We start from the raw sequence: 18,842 nt of genomic DNA on the forward strand, positions 1-18,842 counted from the left end.
GTGTAAGTCGGGTGTGTCCAACTCTCAACCTTGTTAACACTCTTTGATCGCTGTGATTTAGTGGATAGTTCCATGGAGCGGTAGTTTTTTTTTTTTTTTTTTTTTTTAAGTTGGTAATGGGTGATTTGTTCCAAATGTTTTGCCAGCTTTGATTTATCAATACTTTCCACCACCAGGATGCATCACTTCTAGAGATAGTTCCATCTACACGATTTTTGATCATCCTACCTTCATTCGCAAGACGGTCAGCTACTTCGTTTCCTGCGATTCCTTTATGTCCTGGTATCCAACAGAATTCGATTGACCTGTCGTTTGATAGTGATTCGATAGTTTGTATGTAAGGGTTTCGTAAGGAACCTTTCTCTAATGTTTTCAGAACACTAGCGCTATCTGTGAAAATAACGTTAGGTCTGTCATTTACGGTCGCTTCTTCAGTTGCTATCATAATAGCAATAGCCTCTGCAGAGAATATTGATGTATTCTCCGGAAGCTTAATACTACAGCGAGCATTTGGCGATGTTATGCCACAGCCCGCAGAACTGTTGTAGACCGAGCCATCAGTATAAATATTATCATATATTTTATATTTGTTGGCGATGAGCATTTGATAGTTTTGTACTATTTGTTGTTCGTGATTGCTTAGTTTTTGCAATGTCCAGTCGATTGTTGGGATTTTGTCGTACCAAGGTCTAGTTGAACAGCTTGTGAGTTTAGCTATGTTGGGCATGCTGTGACCTGTTAGTTGTTTTGACACCTTGTTGGCTCTATCTACAAAAGAATTTGCTTCGATTCCTTTTTCAATGAGTCTGCCAGCCAGGTTTACTATTTTAAGGACTAAAACATGATCGAGCGGTAATTGTCTACCTTCACAAAGTACTGCGGTGTTTGGGCTAGTGATAAAAGCTCCTGTATTTTTTTTCAGAGTAGAGTGGTACGTTGGGACTAGCCTGCAGCCAAAGTTGGCATCGCCCATAGTAATGAATTCAATGCCGTACAATAATTTTGGAACAAACCAACTGTTAAAAATAGTGAGAAGTGTGCGTCTTGCCGATCTGTTATTTCCACAACCTAACATATGAAGAATATTTAATCTGCTTTTGATCATTTTTTTAACGTAGTGAAAGTGTTGCCGAAATTTTAACCTTGAGTCAATGATAACTCCTATAATTTTGACTGCTCTTGCATTTGGAATTATATCTGATTTAATTTTTATAGGTTTAAGTGTCCTTTTGTGTGAGTTATTGCATATATGTAGAATTTTACTTTTTTGTTGATAGATCATGACCTGTCAAGCAACACCAATGATGAAGTTTATTGAGTGCGGTTTGTAGTTTGGTTCTATTTCTTGTTTCTGATTTGTCTGAAGTAATTAGTATAATGTCATCAGGATAAATGAATGTGTCTATATTAGTAGGTATCGTTCGTAATAAAGACTCCATGCTTATTAGAAAAAGCGTAGATGATAATATAGCACCTTGAGGGACACCGTTCTCCAAACCTTGATGTTAGAGGTATATGATCCAATCAGTACATTACACGTCCGGTCTCTTAGGAAACTTTTTATAAAGCGCGTTAGACTTCCTCCAAATCCCCATTTCTTCAATTGCTCAAGGATCGCCGGACGCCAGGTACGATCGAAGGCCTTTGATAGGTCAACTACTGCACAATCAGTGTAATAATTTTTATTTTTGGCCTCAGTGAGAACGTTTTCTAAACAAGCAAAATAAGTCTTAGCACCACGGCCGATTCTGTAAGCGTGCTATTTGTCACTCAACAGATTTCTGCTCTCTAGTTCCTGAATTAGTCGTCGATTGACTAAACGTTCCAGGACTTTACTCATACAACACAGCAAGGAGATTGGGCGATAACTATCTACACTTAATCTGTCTTTTTCTGCCTTTGGAAATGGGACGATCAGATTGTTATATTTTTGTAGAAGGCAGTGTAATGCACGCTCAGGAAGCTGCTTGCCGATATCGTCTATACCCGCAGAGTTTCCTCTACATTTTCTCAAAGCCCAGCTTAGTTCTTCTGTGGAAAAAAGTTTGTTATACGATTGATTATTTGTATCACCAAATGATATGGATGATATTGTTTGAGATTTGTGGCGTTGAATGAAGGTAGCTGAGTATTTAGAAGCTGCATATGCCTCATAGAAATATTGTGCAAAATGTTCTGCAATGCAGGATGGAGAAGTGATTGGTTCGTTGTTGTTCAACAGTGTTGGAAATGAGAACTGACCATTTCCTGTCAAATTTTTCACCATACTCCAAACTTCTTTGCATGAAAGAGATGGGTCAATGCTTGTGACGAATTTTTCACAACTTACTTTTTTTGCTTTTTCTATTTCATTTTTGGCTATCTGATTTGCGTATTTCCGTAGAGCTTTTCTTCGTGCTGTTATTGCTTTTTCAACCGAGTCATTCAACCATGGTACCGACTTTTTGAGAATTTTGCCTGACGTTCGTGGGATGCTTAGTTCTGCTGCCTTAAGAATAATGCTGCAAAAACTATCAACCGAAAGCAGTGTCGACCCATCAATAACTGTTGCGACGAGTCTGGCAACTGTTCGATGTTATAATACGCGTATTGTTATTATAAACGCGTATTGATGACTGCCCGGTGTAAAAGATAAACTGATACTTGATAACACACGGATAATGCGAACGGAAAGGATAAGGCGTACGGAAAGGATGTACGGAAAGAAACAGAGTGCGGCGGCTCTTTTCTATTCTAACCGTACGACGAGCCAGAAGTTTTTTTTTACTGTTATCACCGTTGGTTAAGCTTTCGGCAATAAATATATTTGTAAAATTATCTGGAAAGTCGTCGCGTTCATTTTGACTGTTGCTCAACGCAACAATAACCCTGTCGATAAGAAAACGATAACTAGACCAATCAGCCTCATTATATTTCCAGCGTGGTCGCAACTGTGGACGCGTATCCCCATGCTTATCAAAAATGAGGATTGGGAAGTGATCACTACCGTGCAAATCTTCCAAACCTACCAAACTGAATTGTTCAGTGGAACAAGACGACACAACGCAATGATCAATGCATGATCCTGTGCCGTCGTTTGGATATGCGAGTGGGCGACGAGTTTTTTATTACTTGTAAATTGTTCAGGTCAAAAAGGTTATAGAGAATTTTTCCTCTAGTGTTAGTTTGTGTATTACTCCAATACGTGTTAGAAGCATTTAAATCGCCTACAAGTAGTATTGGGCCATTTATTTGTTTAAGAGTTTGTGTTAAGTATACAGAAAGTTCGTTTGAGGAGTGCATTTTATTAGGGAAGTATGCAGAAACTATGGTAAAATCGAATGGTACTTCTGTAGAGATAGCTATTAGTGGAAGGTCGGATGAGATGTTCAATGCGAGTACCGGCTTCGAACGACGAAATCCGTTCGACGCTCATGAGAGAATAAGAATCATGAGATACAACTGTCAAGCATTTAAAGACGTTTATATCTACGATTCAAGGATGGTTAAGTTTAGAATTTTGATTTTTTTTTTTTGCCGTTGGTATTGGATTTCATTCGTTACATCCTTATTGGATGATTTGTTATCAATTATAAGGCAACTTAACTCACTATCTTTAAATTTGAATTTAAGTTATTTCTAATTTAGGAGGGACGTCAGGATTGGATTTACATTATAAAAAAGGTATGAAAATACTGATTGATTTTATTTAAAAGAGTTATAAACGCTATTTACATGGTGAAAATGTTTTGCGATATTTTTCTATAAAGTTATCAGCAGTGTAACCAATTTAAATGAAAAACATGTAAATATTTTTATCGATATATATAAATAAAAATATTTCTGTGATATATGTAAATATATTTGTATATATATATATATATATATGTATATATATATATATTTTATGTTTTTTTATATAAATTTTCAAAACTGATGAAAACTTTTTTAATGAAAATAGATCACAAGACATTTCCAAAATTTTATATACCTCTAAGTTCAATTCACTTCAATCATTTAAAGCAAAATTTAAAGCAAAATTTAAAGCAAAACGTTACATTGAAAACAACATTCGTTCCAAATCCGCAACGTAAAACCTCGCGGATTTCTCCCCATACAAACGGGAACGTTCGACCCCGGCAGGTAGAACTCATTCTTTTGCGCGCTTCTTACGGTCTCTCAATGGTACGTTATTTTAAAACTGAGCGCCAAGTGAGCGCCTTCTGACAACCGCGGCGAACGGATCTCGTCGTTCGAAGCCCATAGTCACCCCGGTTAAGTTGTGTGTGCGAAATGTTCTTCCTAACACCTAGATGTTTGCAGAGTGCTCTAATTTTAACTGCTAAAACTACGGTCGAAAAAACTGCTTACCCTCACAACCTGCTTTCATGCGAGGTCACTGGCGCTATAACGCTATCGCGATTAATAGGCCTTATGCGAGCTTGCAAGCTGCTCGAATTTGTTTTGCGGGTGTGTACGCCAGTGTAAACCGCGCTTCACACCGACTGTCGTCGTACGTACACCGACCGACAACAACAACAATTTTGTCCTTTGTATTAGAAGGGAGTTAGAAAATTGCAATTAAATTAAGTTTAGTGTAACATCTGAACATGAACTATGTCTTAAAACCTATTCTCATACCACGTAAGGTGTGTGTAAAGTTTCGTTGAAAATGATTTAGCCGTTTCGGAGGTTGCTTACCTCAAACACCGTTACACGAAATTTTTATATACAGTAGAACGTCGATTATCCGGGGGCGGTTTAACCGGCGGGCGGCTTAACCGTGCGCATAAATGTGACAGCTGTTCAAACGTACAGCGAACATTTGCAGCGATAGTCAAGTGAGCAACCAGTTTTTTGTGCAGCTCTGTAGTGTCTAGTGGTATTTTCGAAATTCATTTTTGTTCGTGAAAAGTTGTTAAACCTATTGTTATTGATTAAAATAATATTCTACTAACGATTAATCGATAGATTCAAGGTAAATTAATCGTAAAACAAGTGAATTTTATATTTTTTATATGAATTTGACATTTCTTGGACGATTATCCGTGCAAATCGATTAACCGGCAACCGTGTGGTCCCGAGCAAGGTGTATGGATATTAGGAGGTGAAGTGCTTCAGAGCAAATTGACATTTCACGACTTGACATAACAATACTGGGGGCTCCGGTATTAAAATCGGGGAGGGCTGGAGGGGGGTATAGAAAATTGTATGCGATTTGACATAACAATACTCAATGATGGCGCCCGGAAAACGCGCTAACAATTCACCTCCTTAATAAACACACCTTGGTCCCGAGCTGCCCGGATAATCGACGTTCTACTGTATATAGAAAAAGAAAAAGTTAGGTTAGAATGGAAATTTACACATTAGATAAGTACATGAACTAAAACTAAGATACACAGCTTCGTAATGGAAATGAAAGGTGATCAAAAGCACGAAGAATATATTTTTATAGAATCCACGAAATACGTTACATCTGACACGTATGGAGCCGCCTAGTTACGCATGTGTCTGTTTTTAATGTTGTATAAAGTTTATGTGAAAAAAACTTCAATAAAAATCGCGTTCGCAAATTTTCGTAGCAAACTCACATATTGATAGTATATATATTACACTATTCTGTGACATATATGAGACAACGCCACTCTACGCCTCTTTCATAATGGCATCAGTCAAAAATTATAAGGAGGAAAATTTTCAGGAGGTTTCTTCAGTTATTTTCGAATATTTTATCATAAAATTAACTTAACATGAAATATTTTATGTATTTATAAAGCTGACTATATATCCTTTTTAAAATGCCTAAACTTATCAAAAACGGTTCGTATTTGAAAAAGTTACATAAGTTCAAAGTTTTCCAAAAAAATGAAGATGTTTCTGCGATTTTTAACAAGTCTCGACTTAGAGAGGTCTATTATAGAGAACCAGAAAAGATAAAGAGCTCATATTTGGTATTTTTCTTAGTTTAACCCTAAGTATTAATACCAATTCTTTGGAATTCCGCTATTACAAAGGTGATTTTTTGAATTTCATCCCGCCAAAAACCCATTGTGGTATCGGGGCATGCGACGGACCAAATAACAGACTAATTGGCTGCGTGTATTATATGTACTAAAAAGTTGCGGGATATTTCTTAGACCGGCATAACCGTGAAGTCACGAAGAATCTTCGTTTTACGCATTAGTTATTCGAAAAAAATTTAAACATTTTATTTTGCGTTGCGAACACGTCAACGCCTGCTTCCGAGCAATTCAATAACTCCCGCATTTGTACCGTTCTTTTGAATAAAAAATAATAATAATACATTTAAAACGTCCAAAAATACAAATAATATATTTTAGGAAAGTTTCAAGGCGATACATTTTTAAACGATTTTTAAAGTGTTATTATAACTTTTTCAGGGATTTTATAGGGTTTCACACTTTACCTCAAGACCGCGGTATGATGCTTGAAAACGTTGATCCCTACCAGCATTAAACGACTTTGAAGGCATTCAGAAGGCATTTAAGGCCTTAGTCGCCTTAGAAGGCGAATAAAGATTTCAACCCAAACTTTCACGGCTGTAACGGGTACTCTTCGAAATCTTTCAACTTTTTTATTCAACGAGAACAGATAGTTTGCCGCCATCTTAGCTTGTTTATATACTGGTTTTGCACCCTTACTAATGTAACTGCCAAATAGAGCAGTGACAACGCTTTTGGTTCCGAACCGAGAAAGCGTGTGTTCAAATCCTGATTTTTTATGATCTTTTTTCTGTGCTTATTTCTTTTTATATTAATATTTTCTCGCTATAATTAATAAAAACAAAATTTTTGTGAAGCAAAATTAAAATAATACCTTTTTAAAAAACATAATAATTACTCTATCTTCACCCATCATTATCAGGATGGGAGAAATATGCATCTCATTTCTCATTTTATTAGTTTTATCGAAATGAGTTTGATATATTAACACCTTGCAACGGGTTGGTCTTTAACAACCGAATAATGCAGACCATCATTAATAAAATGAAATAGCTCAGAGCTTAACGCAAGAGAACATAACACGTAAATCGTGCTATCGAATCTCACGCTCATATCTGGGAACACTACAACAGTGCAGTGTTGAAGACACTTGTAAGGTTTTCTTTTGACAGTTGCAATTTCAAATTTCAAATTAAAAGCGAAATTTTTCATTGACATATTTCAAAGGCATTTAATTACTGCTAAATGCACTGCTGATCGCCTTCAATTCGCCGGCGATTACAAGGCGATTAGAAGGCATTTAACGGAAATTTGCGGGTAGGGATGATACCTGAATTCATCGGATGCAATACTGGATCTGTGGCACATTTCTCGAACACATTGATCCGCGTCTAGTTCAAAAAGTTTACGCTTGATTTGTATGGAAGAGCGTAAACTTCCTATCAAAAGATTATAGGGTTGTATGGCTGAAATCCAATTTACGCCTAAGTTTACGTGTTTACGTTTACGTGTGACATACGTATAGCCTTTGTGTACATCAGTGTATTGGAAACACTCAAGTATTCGTTTCATGTTTTTACAAAAAAAAATTAACAAAATGAATGAATGCATATTTGTATGATTAAAATATTTTAAGAGTTAGGAAAGTAGTTTCAGCTGTTTAATACTCTTTTTTAATAAAAACACGAAAACGACTAGTTAGACCGACCCGCTAGAAACCAGACTGCAAGCTGGCATTCCACACCGGCTACGAGCAGACGAAGATGTAACGCTACACCGGCCACGAGCGGACAACGGCGACATGCGCAAGTAATGCGACACGCAGACCGATCGTGAGAACGGACCAATGCAGCCAGCAACCAGCGGCCACGTTAGAACATTAGCTCGTTAGGTTTAGTCAGTCGAAGTCGAAGTCGAAGTCTAGAGTCAGCCAGATATAGTTCATAGTTTAGCTTTAGTCAGGAGTAATCCTGTTTGTGTAAAATAAAAATCTTTTTTTATGGCCAACCGGCCTAGATAAAGATTAACTGACTATCCATGTAGTTACGGTAGGCGCTGTAGTTTGTTTAATTTTCATCCGAATATTGCGTCGTTATTGGATTACGCATGCAAAAGATAATACAGTGAACCCTCTCTTATTTGACACCTCTCCAATTTGAAAAACCTCTCTTATTTGAACATTTTGCACAGTCCCTTGATTTCCAGTACATTTTTGTTCCTCTAATTTGGAAAACCTCTGAAATCTGTGTCCCTCTTATTTGTGTATGGTGTTGCCATGGTTATTGAATGATGTATGCTCAAATTGGCAATCCGGTTCGCAGTTTCCTATAGCAACAGTTAAGGCTGCATACTAAATGTTCTGTCTCTTTCTTGTTTGGATGGACCTTTCATTCACTTTCCACCTCTGTAATTTAAAAACCCCTCTTATTCGACAGTCCCATCGCCTCTCAAATAAGAGAGGGTTCACTGTATAAGTTCCCAGAGTCGTTGGCTACCCGGGCAGCCCGGTTGCCTGGAATATGATGGTTTTTTGGTTGCCATTGACAGTATTAAAGTGATTATCCATAAGGATACAGACGGTCCCCGAGATACACGGTTAATGGGGACCGAAAACGGCCGCAAAATACCGCGTATCTCGAATTTCCGCGTAAGTCGAATCTCGTGATTTCCAGCCAAAATATCACTAATCTTCATGTAATTTTGCAAGTAGAGGGCGGTTTTAGCCACCAAATTGATTATTTCATATAATTTTGACAGTTTCAAATCTTTTAAAATTATTTTTTACATTCGATTAATAGGGAACATATTTGGCTTTTTAGAATTGATGGGTCAAATCACTACAATTTGCCCAAAGAACTGTCAAATTTAGAAAACCGCGTATCTTCGAATCCGCTTATAAGAGGTACCGTGTATCTCGGGGGCCGCCTGTACAGTGCAATATCCTTAACAGTGCCATTTTGCCCCGCTTTCTCCTACATGTCAGTACAATCCTCGAAACCCCTGTAATCCGTTATTGGTGCCCTTTCCGTGTTAAGTTCGTAGGCTGAAATTTCAGCCTGTCAGCTATTTGCATTGTATGCAGTTTTGGAGCAGCTATCTAATACGGACGTCACACGAAGCGTAAACTTTGGCGTAAACTGGATTTTTCAGCCATACAACCCTGAAATCTTTTGACAGGAAGTTTACGCTCTCCCATACAAATCAAGCGTAAACTTTTTGAGTTTACGCCTCGTGTGACGTCCGTATAAGTCGGCATAAAATACAGGTGGGCTTATTCAAGGTGTATGAATTTAGAAGGCTGATTTTTATCGCTTCTGTTTCTGAATGAAGATTTCAAGCGTTGTGTTTTGTGTATTCGTCAAGCCTCCAGAAAGCTTGTTTGAACAAAAGTTTTCAGCTGTTCGGTCAAAAAAATGAGGTTCAAATTTTGTTATAAAAAACATACTATGCGACCACCTGGACTACATACACTTAGATTCTGGATTCCACCACCAAATCTCTTTAATGCACCTTGGGATAAAAGTAAACAACACCTTGTTATGCCATTTTTCAAGCAGCTACTCGAATCTAATTCCACCTTTGAGGCTAGAATAATCGAGACTGAAAATTGCAGGCTAGTTTTGTGTATGGTTTTATAAGGAGTGTTTACATGATTTCAGCCTCCGACTGTTAAACTCCATACAAAAAGCTGACTAGAATCGTGAAGGGTCCTATTATCAGTTTAAGCAAATATTTTCGGTTAAAAAGGTTTAACCGAGGTCATATCTGAGATCTTAATTGTGCGATGCTCGGTTATTTTTAACCATTATTTGGCAAATTTTTGAACACTTCACTGGCTTCAGCTAAGCATAAGAAATAGAGCCAGCTAGCTTTCAGTTTAGATTAAGAAATCACCCGCAACGGACTTGATAAATTAAGTGAGGGAATGCATTTTTTTATAAAGAACTTGGTATGTCCCACGCATAATTATATTTTGGCTAAGAAACTCGATATTCGATGGATTGATTTATCTAGTGCAGACATAAATGGAGTTACGTCATGACATAGAATAACACCTTTTGCATTGCTGCTATTCATGCGAGTAGAGTACATACATCATACGGGAAATGGCATAAGGAGCAATGGGGCCAGCCATTAGGCTAAACGTTATACCGAAAGAAAATAGGACAATCGCCAAAAAATAGATATTATTTGTTTCTAACTTAAATTAAATAGACATATAATTATTTCTAACTTATATTCCGAATGTGTTTCTAATTTGGTAAAGCCACAATCAAATCGATGCAACTTACTAATACTTACTTGGCGGTCGCATTTGCGTCGGATGTTCGATGAGGTTAGTTATCGAAGATTCTCTTATCGCAATACTTCCCTGTGCGTTCAAGGTATTCAAATCATCCATCAATATGACAGAATCCCACCATTCCATTTGGGGTACATCATTTAAGTAAGTGTCCGATTTAGGAGCAATCAAAGCAAGTTTTGTAGCTGAACTAATTCCAGTTTTGCGCGCTATTTGCGAAATCTCGTTCTGCAATTTTTCTAGCTGTATCTTCATTCGTAATCTTTCAGCAAGCTGTTGAAATTTTCCAGGTTCATGAAATCGTAATGAACGCTTAGTTCGCCCTGCTGGTTTTAATGTAATACGATCATCATGAAAGTGTGTCTCATTTGATTCATCGGTAAACGCACGTTCTACAAATTGCTGATTTCTAGAATTTTCTCGTTTTTTGGCACGGATATTAGCCTTTAGCGTAGGGGTAAGTTGGGGTACAACAATTGTACGACCACTATCATCTACAGTACGGCCCTCAGCATCCAGTATAAGCGGCTTCGGTTTGTCAGTAGCAGGCTGTAGGGGTAAAACATTGACTAATGTTCCAGAAAGTTTGGCCCGAATTTGTTCTTGAAGCTGGGCAATTTTTCTTGATCTTTCTATGTCCGATGTTCCTGTTACAGATCCGGACATATCGCGTGTCTTTTTTTCAATAGGGCCATCAGCAGGTTTTGTCACAACGGCTGTAGTTTTGGCATTACCTGCTGCAGCAGCAGCATCGGAAGAAGTAGAAGCATCTGGATATTTATTCAAAGTAATGTTTTCTAGTTTTCGTTTACGTTGCTCGATTTCTCGCTGCGCATTTTCCATCATTCTTTTAATGTGGTTGGCAGAAATATTATTTCCGTTTACTATTTCCGACATTTTTTTGTTGTTTCCTTCAACTAAAACAGATGAATTGATTGCATTCGTTGGTTGGCTACCACGCTACTTCTTTTTGTTAGAAAATTACTGGGTATTCTGCAAACGTTTGTCAGCGTCTCCTATTAATGAAGCGAAGATATCGTTTACAGCCGAGTGCGGTTCATTATTTCGTATGTCATCGATCAAATCCTCTATTTAGTCACACAGTCGAGCTGCTTTACGCTTATTTATAATGATTAATAGATTTTCTACCAGCGTATGTCTATCGCTGGAATCAATTGAACTGATGACCTTGTAGCCGATTTTTTTCTAACCACAATCGAACACCAAAAGAGTTATAACCGATTAAATTGAGCATAGTGAAGATCACGAAAAAATACTATGTTAGATTCATATTGTTTCTATCAATACCAATCAGTATCACGGATTACCTGTACAGGGGCGCGGCGTCAATTATGCTCAACTGGCTATGCTAATAGCAAAGTGGGTTTATTAAACATATTGGTTTATCCAGAATAAATTGACAGCCGTACAAAAATGAAAACGAAATGACAGGCGGGGATTCGATCATTTGTTGATGCATACCAAGCAAGGTGTATGGATATTAGGAGGTGAAGTGCTTCAGAGCAAGGTGTTTATTACGAAGGTGAATTATTAGCGCGTTTTCCGGGCACCATCATTGAGTATTGTTATGTCAAATCGCATACAATTTTCTATACCCCCTCCAGTCCTTCCCGATTTTAATAACGGAGCCACCCGTATTGTTATGTCACCGTATTAATACACGATGCGCAATCTCAAGCTACGGCTAGATGATAGCTACTTGTATGCGGCTCAAGGACCGTAAAGATATCACCGTAGCAATAGACGATGCGCAATCTCAGATTGCGCATATATTTATCTGTCAAACGGGTCGGTATGATATATTTATCTGTCAAAAAATATTTATATATCTCGGACATATAATCTTGAAAATTTATGCGCAATCTTGGCGCAATCTGAAAATGTATGGAAATGACGTTTATAGCTCAGGCTTGGCTACGCGAAATGACTTATGTTTTGATAAAACGAATATATGCGCAATCTGAGATTGCGCATCGTGTATTAATACGGTCAGGTCAAGTTATAAGCCCGTTTTGACAGCTAGGTGGAAGAAGAATCGACGAAGAAAACTGACAGTTAATTTTCCGCGTTTGGCGAACGCTTTCAAGAAGGAAAATTTCCATTTGAAATCACGGGCTGTGTTCTAATAAACTAATATATTCACCCAAATTGATCTCCACCAAATATTGACCATGCCAAACGTAAAAAATCCATCAATACATATACAAGCGGAAAACCATCTGTCAAAATCGGAGCCCAGGGGGAGGATCGTCAAAAGCGCTATAACTACACCTCATTATACATTCCACCTTGATGCGGCTACAAATGACAGCTACCAATTTCTTTTGTTCTTAATGTCAAATGTAGTTGCGGAATGTAGCTATCGTTTGGGAGCAAGGTGTGTTTATTTAGAAAGTGAATTATTAGCACGTTTGCCGGGCGCCATCATTGAGTATTGTTATGTCAAATCGCATACAAATTTCTATACCCCCCTCCAGCGCTTTCCTATTTTAATACCGGAGCCCAAGGTGGAATATAGAGGAGGTGTCTTCTTTGCGTTTGGCATGTTGCCATTTTGAGATTCAGTTTGACAATAGCCGTCGATATTTGTTTACAGGCAGCAGCTGCATTATAACGTGTAAAATGTCGATTTACGGAGTGAGGGATGCAAAATACGAATTTTTAATGCTAAAAAAATGTTTATTAAACGAAAACAATTCATATATCATACCCAAATACCAGCAACATTCGTCGCATTTGACAACTGCCGTCGATCCTGGTTTTGTGCTTTTTTCTAAAGCCTCGATGCCCAATTGTTCTACATGACGACACCTCCTTTCTACCCACTTTGCCGGAGCCCCCAGCAAGGTGGATTTAAAAATATCAGGTGGTGGACTCTAGTGCATTTTGACAATTCGTCACTTGACGTAAGGTCCCCAGGATTCAAACTTTGTTTACATTAATTAAATTTGTTTATATAATTTATCTACCCCATTTTTTCGAATAAATATTCTTTAAAAATATATTTTGGACTTTGTGAGTGCTTATTTAACATTGAAACATACGTTAAAGTGTGTTATTTTGTGTTATTCTGTGAATTTATTCTAGAATTCTTTGTGTTTTCGACATTGTTGATGATAAAAATTAAGAAATCATTATGTTTTTTCAATTTTTACATTAATTCCTCATTATCTACGAGCCGCATGGACAATTTACTTGAGATTAGAACTCATGCTAGCATGATTTTAAATTTAGTGCATAAACAAATCATCAAATCTTTTGTTAATATATTACGTTTTTTCGATAAAATCAATAGACACACTAAAATGCACATAATAACAAAGAAATCTGTTATATTTGCTAAGCTTTGTGTGCGGAAACCAATAGTCAACGGTTCTAAAATGACGTAAAGTCCCTCAACTATGGCGACCCCCCAAAGGCCCCAATCATACCTGCTTCAACGCTTGGCTTGGAGAGCGAAATGGCCCAAGCGGAAATTTTCGGACGATAACTCATACACTCTCATAATTTGACAAGCAATATATGATTGTATGTGTGGTTCTTCCATTCGTAACATCCCAAGCGAATGAAAATGGCACTTTTCGGCTGTGTTTTCGATTGACATTTCGTGCACGATTTGACAAACGAAATCGTGTACGAGATTCAGACTTTTTTCGGCACATAACCACAACCGCGTGCAATGGCATATTTGCTATCTTCATCGCACGTCTAGCGTTAGACATTTTGAGGTTAAATAGTTTTCACATTGTTGGTTTTTATATGAATGATACGATACGAAAGAATACAACTGATTTAAATACAAACTAAACATAATACACAAAAAGAAATACACATAACCTGCATTAACGCTTGGCTTGGAGAGCGAAATGGTTCGAAAGGAAGAACCACACATACAGTCATATATTGCTTGTCAAATTATGAGAGTGTATGAGTTATCGTCCGAAAATTTCCGCTTGGGATTTCGCTCTCCAAGCCAAGCGTTGAAGCAGGTTATGTGTATTTCTTTTTGTGTATTACGTTTAGCTTGCATCAGTTGTGTTCTTTCGTATCGTATCATTCATATAAATACCAACAATTTAAAAACTATTTAACCTCAAAATGTGTAACGCTAGACGTGCAATGAAGATAGCAAATATGCCATTGCACGCTGTTGTGGTTATGTGCCGAAAAAAATCTGAATCTCGTACACTGTTTCGTTTGTCAAATCGTGCACGAAATATCAATCGAAAAAACAGCCGAAAAGTGACTTTTTCACTCGCTTGGGGGTTCGAAAGGAAGAACCACACATACAGTCATATATTGCTTGTCAAATTATGAGAGTGTATGAGTTATCGTCCGAAAATTTCCGCTTGGGAGGTTATGTGTATTTCTTTTTGTGTATTATGTTTAGTTTGTATTTAAATCAGTTGTGTTCTTTCGTATCGTATCATTCATATAAAAACCAACAATTTAAAAACTATTTAACCTCAAAATGTGTAACGCTAGACGTGCAATGAAGATAGCAAATATGCCATTGCACGCTGTTGTGGTTATGTGCCGAAAAAAATCTGAATCTCGTACACTGTTTCGTTTGTCAAATCGTGCACGAAATATCAATCGAAAAAACAGCCGAAAAGTGACTTTTTCACTCGCTTGGGGGTTCGAAAGGAAGAACCACACATACAGTCATATATTGCTTGTCAAATTATGAGAGTGTATGAGTTATCGTCCGAAAATTTCCGCTTGGGAGGTTATGTGTATTTCTTTTTGTGTATTATGTTTAGTTTGTATTTAAATCAGTTGTGTTCTTTCGTATCGTATCATTCATATAAAAACCAACAATGTGAAAACTATTTAACCTCAAAATGTCTAACGCTAGACGTGCGATGAAGATAGCAAATATGCCATTGCACGCGGTTGTGGTTATGTGCCGAAAAAAGTCTGAATCTCGTACACGATTTCGTTTGTCAAATCGTGCACGAAATGTCAATCGAAAACACAGCCGAAAAGTGCCATTTTCATTCGCTTGGGCACTACCGTTTTCAACGACCCTGCTGGGAAAACGAAAAGTTTAACATGTTCCAACTAGGTAAAAGAAGTCCTATTTACTTTCAATGAAACACTGAGAGTAAAATGAAACATCCCATCGACACACACTGATACAATATGCATACCGTCCTTTACTTATAACCCGGCGACGAATGATAAATGAGATCCATGGATTCAATCAGCCATGTAATATTCTAATTAGATTCTATTTCTTATAATATTCTAAAAGGAAATCAGTGCAAAATGCTGAACAAAACATCCATTCACTCCATACCGACGTCCATCGCTAAACACAAACAATGTTCACTTTAACTGTCAAAATTTTCCCATGGCTTTCTGTCAATTTACCCTAAACGCTTCGACCTGTTCTCTTTCAAGGACCTTGATTGTCAAGGTGTATGGATATTAGGAGGTGAAGTGCTTCAGAGCAAATTGACATTTCACGACTTGACATAACAATACTGTGGGCTCCGGTCAAGGTGTATGGATATTAGTAGGTGAAGTGCTTCAGAGCAAATTGACATTTCACGACTTGACATAACAATACTAGGGGCTCCGGTATTAAAATCGGGGAGGGCTGGAGGGGGGTATAGAAAATTGTATGCGATTTGACATAACAATACTCAATGATGGCGCCCGGAAAACGCGCTAACAATTCACCTCCTTAATAAACACACCTTGGGCTCCGGTATTAAAATCGTGGAGGGCTGGAGGGGGGGTATAGAAAATTGTATGCGATTTGACATAACAATACTCAATGATGGCGCCCGGAAAACGGGCTAACAATTCACCTCCTTAATAAACACACCTTGCTTGATTGTATGTCCGAGATATATAATTTTTTTTGGACAGATAAATATAACAAACAGATCCGTTTGACAGATAAATATATGCGCAATCTGAAATTGCGCATCGTCTATTGCTACGGTAACAATTCTCAATGATGGTGCCCGGCAAAAGCGCTAAAAATTTACCTTCTAAATAAACACACCTTGCCCCCAAAGGCCCTTATCCACCACCTTATATTTTTAATCCACCTTGCTGAACAACTTCACCTTGTCATATTAAAACACCTTGGTCACCCATCAGAAGCGACAAAAATTAACCTTGTAAATACATACACCTTGGTTCATTCAAGTCGGATGTAATGTTCAATTGGTGTCAGAGCGCCGCATTCAAAATAGAAGAAAAAGCTTTATTTTGTACATAACATCAAATAGACGACATACAATATCGAGTGAAACGTCAAGATGCCGTTTGATGTGGAAAAATACAAAACATTTTACGAATGTGACGAGCACTGGCAATTGAAAAGAACGTTTATGGAATCATACCAAGATAGTTTCCCAGAGGATGAAGTTGTTTGCCTTGCTCAAGTATTTACGAACATTGAGCTTCTTGGATGCCAGTATCCTCCAGAAACAATGCGTCTGGTAGCCGAATTATCTAAAGATATTGTTGCCAAGTTCCGAGATACGCGAGCAGGTAAACTGAAGCGTACGTTTGTCAATGCATCTGATGCTGCTGCTGCTCGCTACGCAACGAAGTGAAATTGATAGGTACTGTGATGCCGGATACATAGACTTTGTGAACTCTTATGACAACGCGGAAAGTACCAGTTTCGGGCTATCGTACGGGCCAAATCTAAGATTTTTGGTGAGGAAACATCCGATGTTCGTTGGGGCGATATCGAATGTACTGATAGTACTGAGTGGGGTAGTATCCTAGTGAAACTACTTAAACTATATCATCACCGTTACCTAGATTTTACTACAATCTTAAATCTTTGGAATGAAGACTAATAAAAGAAAAGCGAAACCAGAGTTCTTATAAACCTAGCGTTCAAACAACTTTTTAATAAAGTCATCCGATATGCGATTTCGGTCAAGGACTGTGAAGGAACGTGGGCAAGCACGAGCGTCCCTCAAGTTAGGGCTTGGTACTTTTTCCGACGCAGCGTATCGCAACGCAATGCTTGACGCAAGCTGATATCTGTTCGCTGCGTTCGACATGGATGTGTCAAAACATTTTACAAAGAGCAATAATGCTTATTATTTATAGGTTCAGAAGTAATTATAATAGCCGGCATCGCAAATAAATGAACAAATTTTATCAGTCGTTTAAAGTTCATTTTGGTTTAACCGAGTTCATTTGTTGTTCATTCCTGTTAAAATAAACGATCGTCTAAGCAGTTAACGACAGCTCGAAATGGCATTTACGCAAACACAGAGAAAAAATTCGAGCATTTTAAGTAAACGACTGTTAATTTGTATCGTATACGATCTTAACAGACGTTTATTTAAGGGCCGTGTCTGTGCTTCATCGCATCCGATTTTATCGCACGTGCTGTCAAACGCTTTTTCGTATGATATTGCGATTATTTGGATGATTTTAATAATATAACGATTGTGAAAAATTAAGTTGAGATTGTTCCTACAAAACACCACATATTTAGTTTGACAGATAACATCGGATGCGGCGTCCGACGAAATCAAAATTTTTTGATTCCGTCGTACGACGAAATCGCACGTCCGACGTTATCTGTCAAATTCCATATAAAATTTTAACAGGCCTTGCGATAAAATCGCATCCGATGGAGCACAGACACGGGCCTAACCGTATTAATACACGATGCGCAATCTCAGATTGCGCATATATTCGTTTTGGTAAAAGTAAGGCTCAGCCCTCTACGTTACGCTAGCGTTACGCGTAACGCCTGTTAATCACAAACCCAAGCAACATTTTTGAACGTTTGTTTTAACCGCCGTGGATGAGCAAATTAATAAATAATCATGTCTTATTATTGTGTACTTTTATATGATAATTAGAAAAGCTTTGTTGATAATTAGAAAATTTGTCACAACTTCAAGAATTATAATTTTAACAATCTTATAAATAAAAGATGTAAATAATAATAAAAAAATGATTATTTTTTTATTTACCCAGTTATTGATAAAGTAGTATAATGAAATACTTACAAGTATTTATTAACTTCGTTAACCTCATTTTAAAAAGAGCCCTTGCATATAAAGTAATTTTTATTCAAAATGGCCAGAAACATAGATTGAAAAGGTTATAGTTATATTTCATATATATAATTTAATTAAAAATATTTTAATATTTTATATTTTCTAATCATAGAAAATGTTACTCCAATTGAAAGCTTTTGGGGTGTTCATGAGCTTCCTTCTTTCAGACTTTTTTTCATTAATCATAATGCAACAATGAAAAATATTAAACCTGTTATTTAATTGTTATTTAAAAATTAAATCTCCTTGAAATCGGTTCATCTTACAGCAATTAACTTTTTTTTCATCTCAATTTAAAATATTCTTAATTCAAATAATGTACACTGGTCGGTCGCCTGGATGACAAAACTGTAGTAAAATGCTGCTTGGGAATATTTTAAGGGATGTAACGCTTCTCCAATGTAACGTAGAGGGCTGAGCCTTACCGTAGCAATAGACGATGCGCAATCTCAGATTGCGCATATATCTATCTGTCAAACGGGTCGGTTTGATATATTTATCTGTCAAAAAATATAT

General features: G+C 37.3%; 1 protein-coding gene across 7 annotated transcripts in view; it reads right to left on the reverse strand.

Annotated features, from left to right (window-relative positions):
• Nucleotides 1-11,737, reverse strand: part of LOC1268691 (U4/U6 small nuclear ribonucleoprotein Prp3) — a 32,557-nt gene extending 20,820 nt beyond the window's left edge. For 5 of the 7 annotated variants that reach the window (XM_307259.5, XM_061641045.1, XM_061641046.1 and 2 more), the window contains exons 1-2: nucleotides 11,577-11,737; nucleotides 10,248-11,454 (exon numbers count right to left, since the gene is read on the reverse strand). In XM_307259.5, the coding sequence (XP_307259.4) occupies nucleotides 10,248-11,145 (898 nt within the window). In that variant the 5' untranslated portion in view covers nucleotides 11,146-11,454; nucleotides 11,577-11,737. Of the gene's footprint in view, nucleotides 1-10,247; nucleotides 11,525-11,576 lie in introns of those variants that run through there. The other 2 variants (XM_061641048.1, XM_061641043.1) reach the window with 2 other exon arrangements.
• Between the last annotated feature and the right edge of the window lie 7,105 nt (nucleotides 11,738-18,842).

This window comes from Anopheles gambiae, chromosome 2, assembly GCF_943734735.2.
Source record: "Anopheles gambiae chromosome 2, idAnoGambNW_F1_1, whole genome shotgun sequence".
In the NCBI taxonomy this organism is placed as follows: domain Eukaryota; kingdom Metazoa; phylum Arthropoda; class Insecta; order Diptera; family Culicidae; genus Anopheles; species Anopheles gambiae.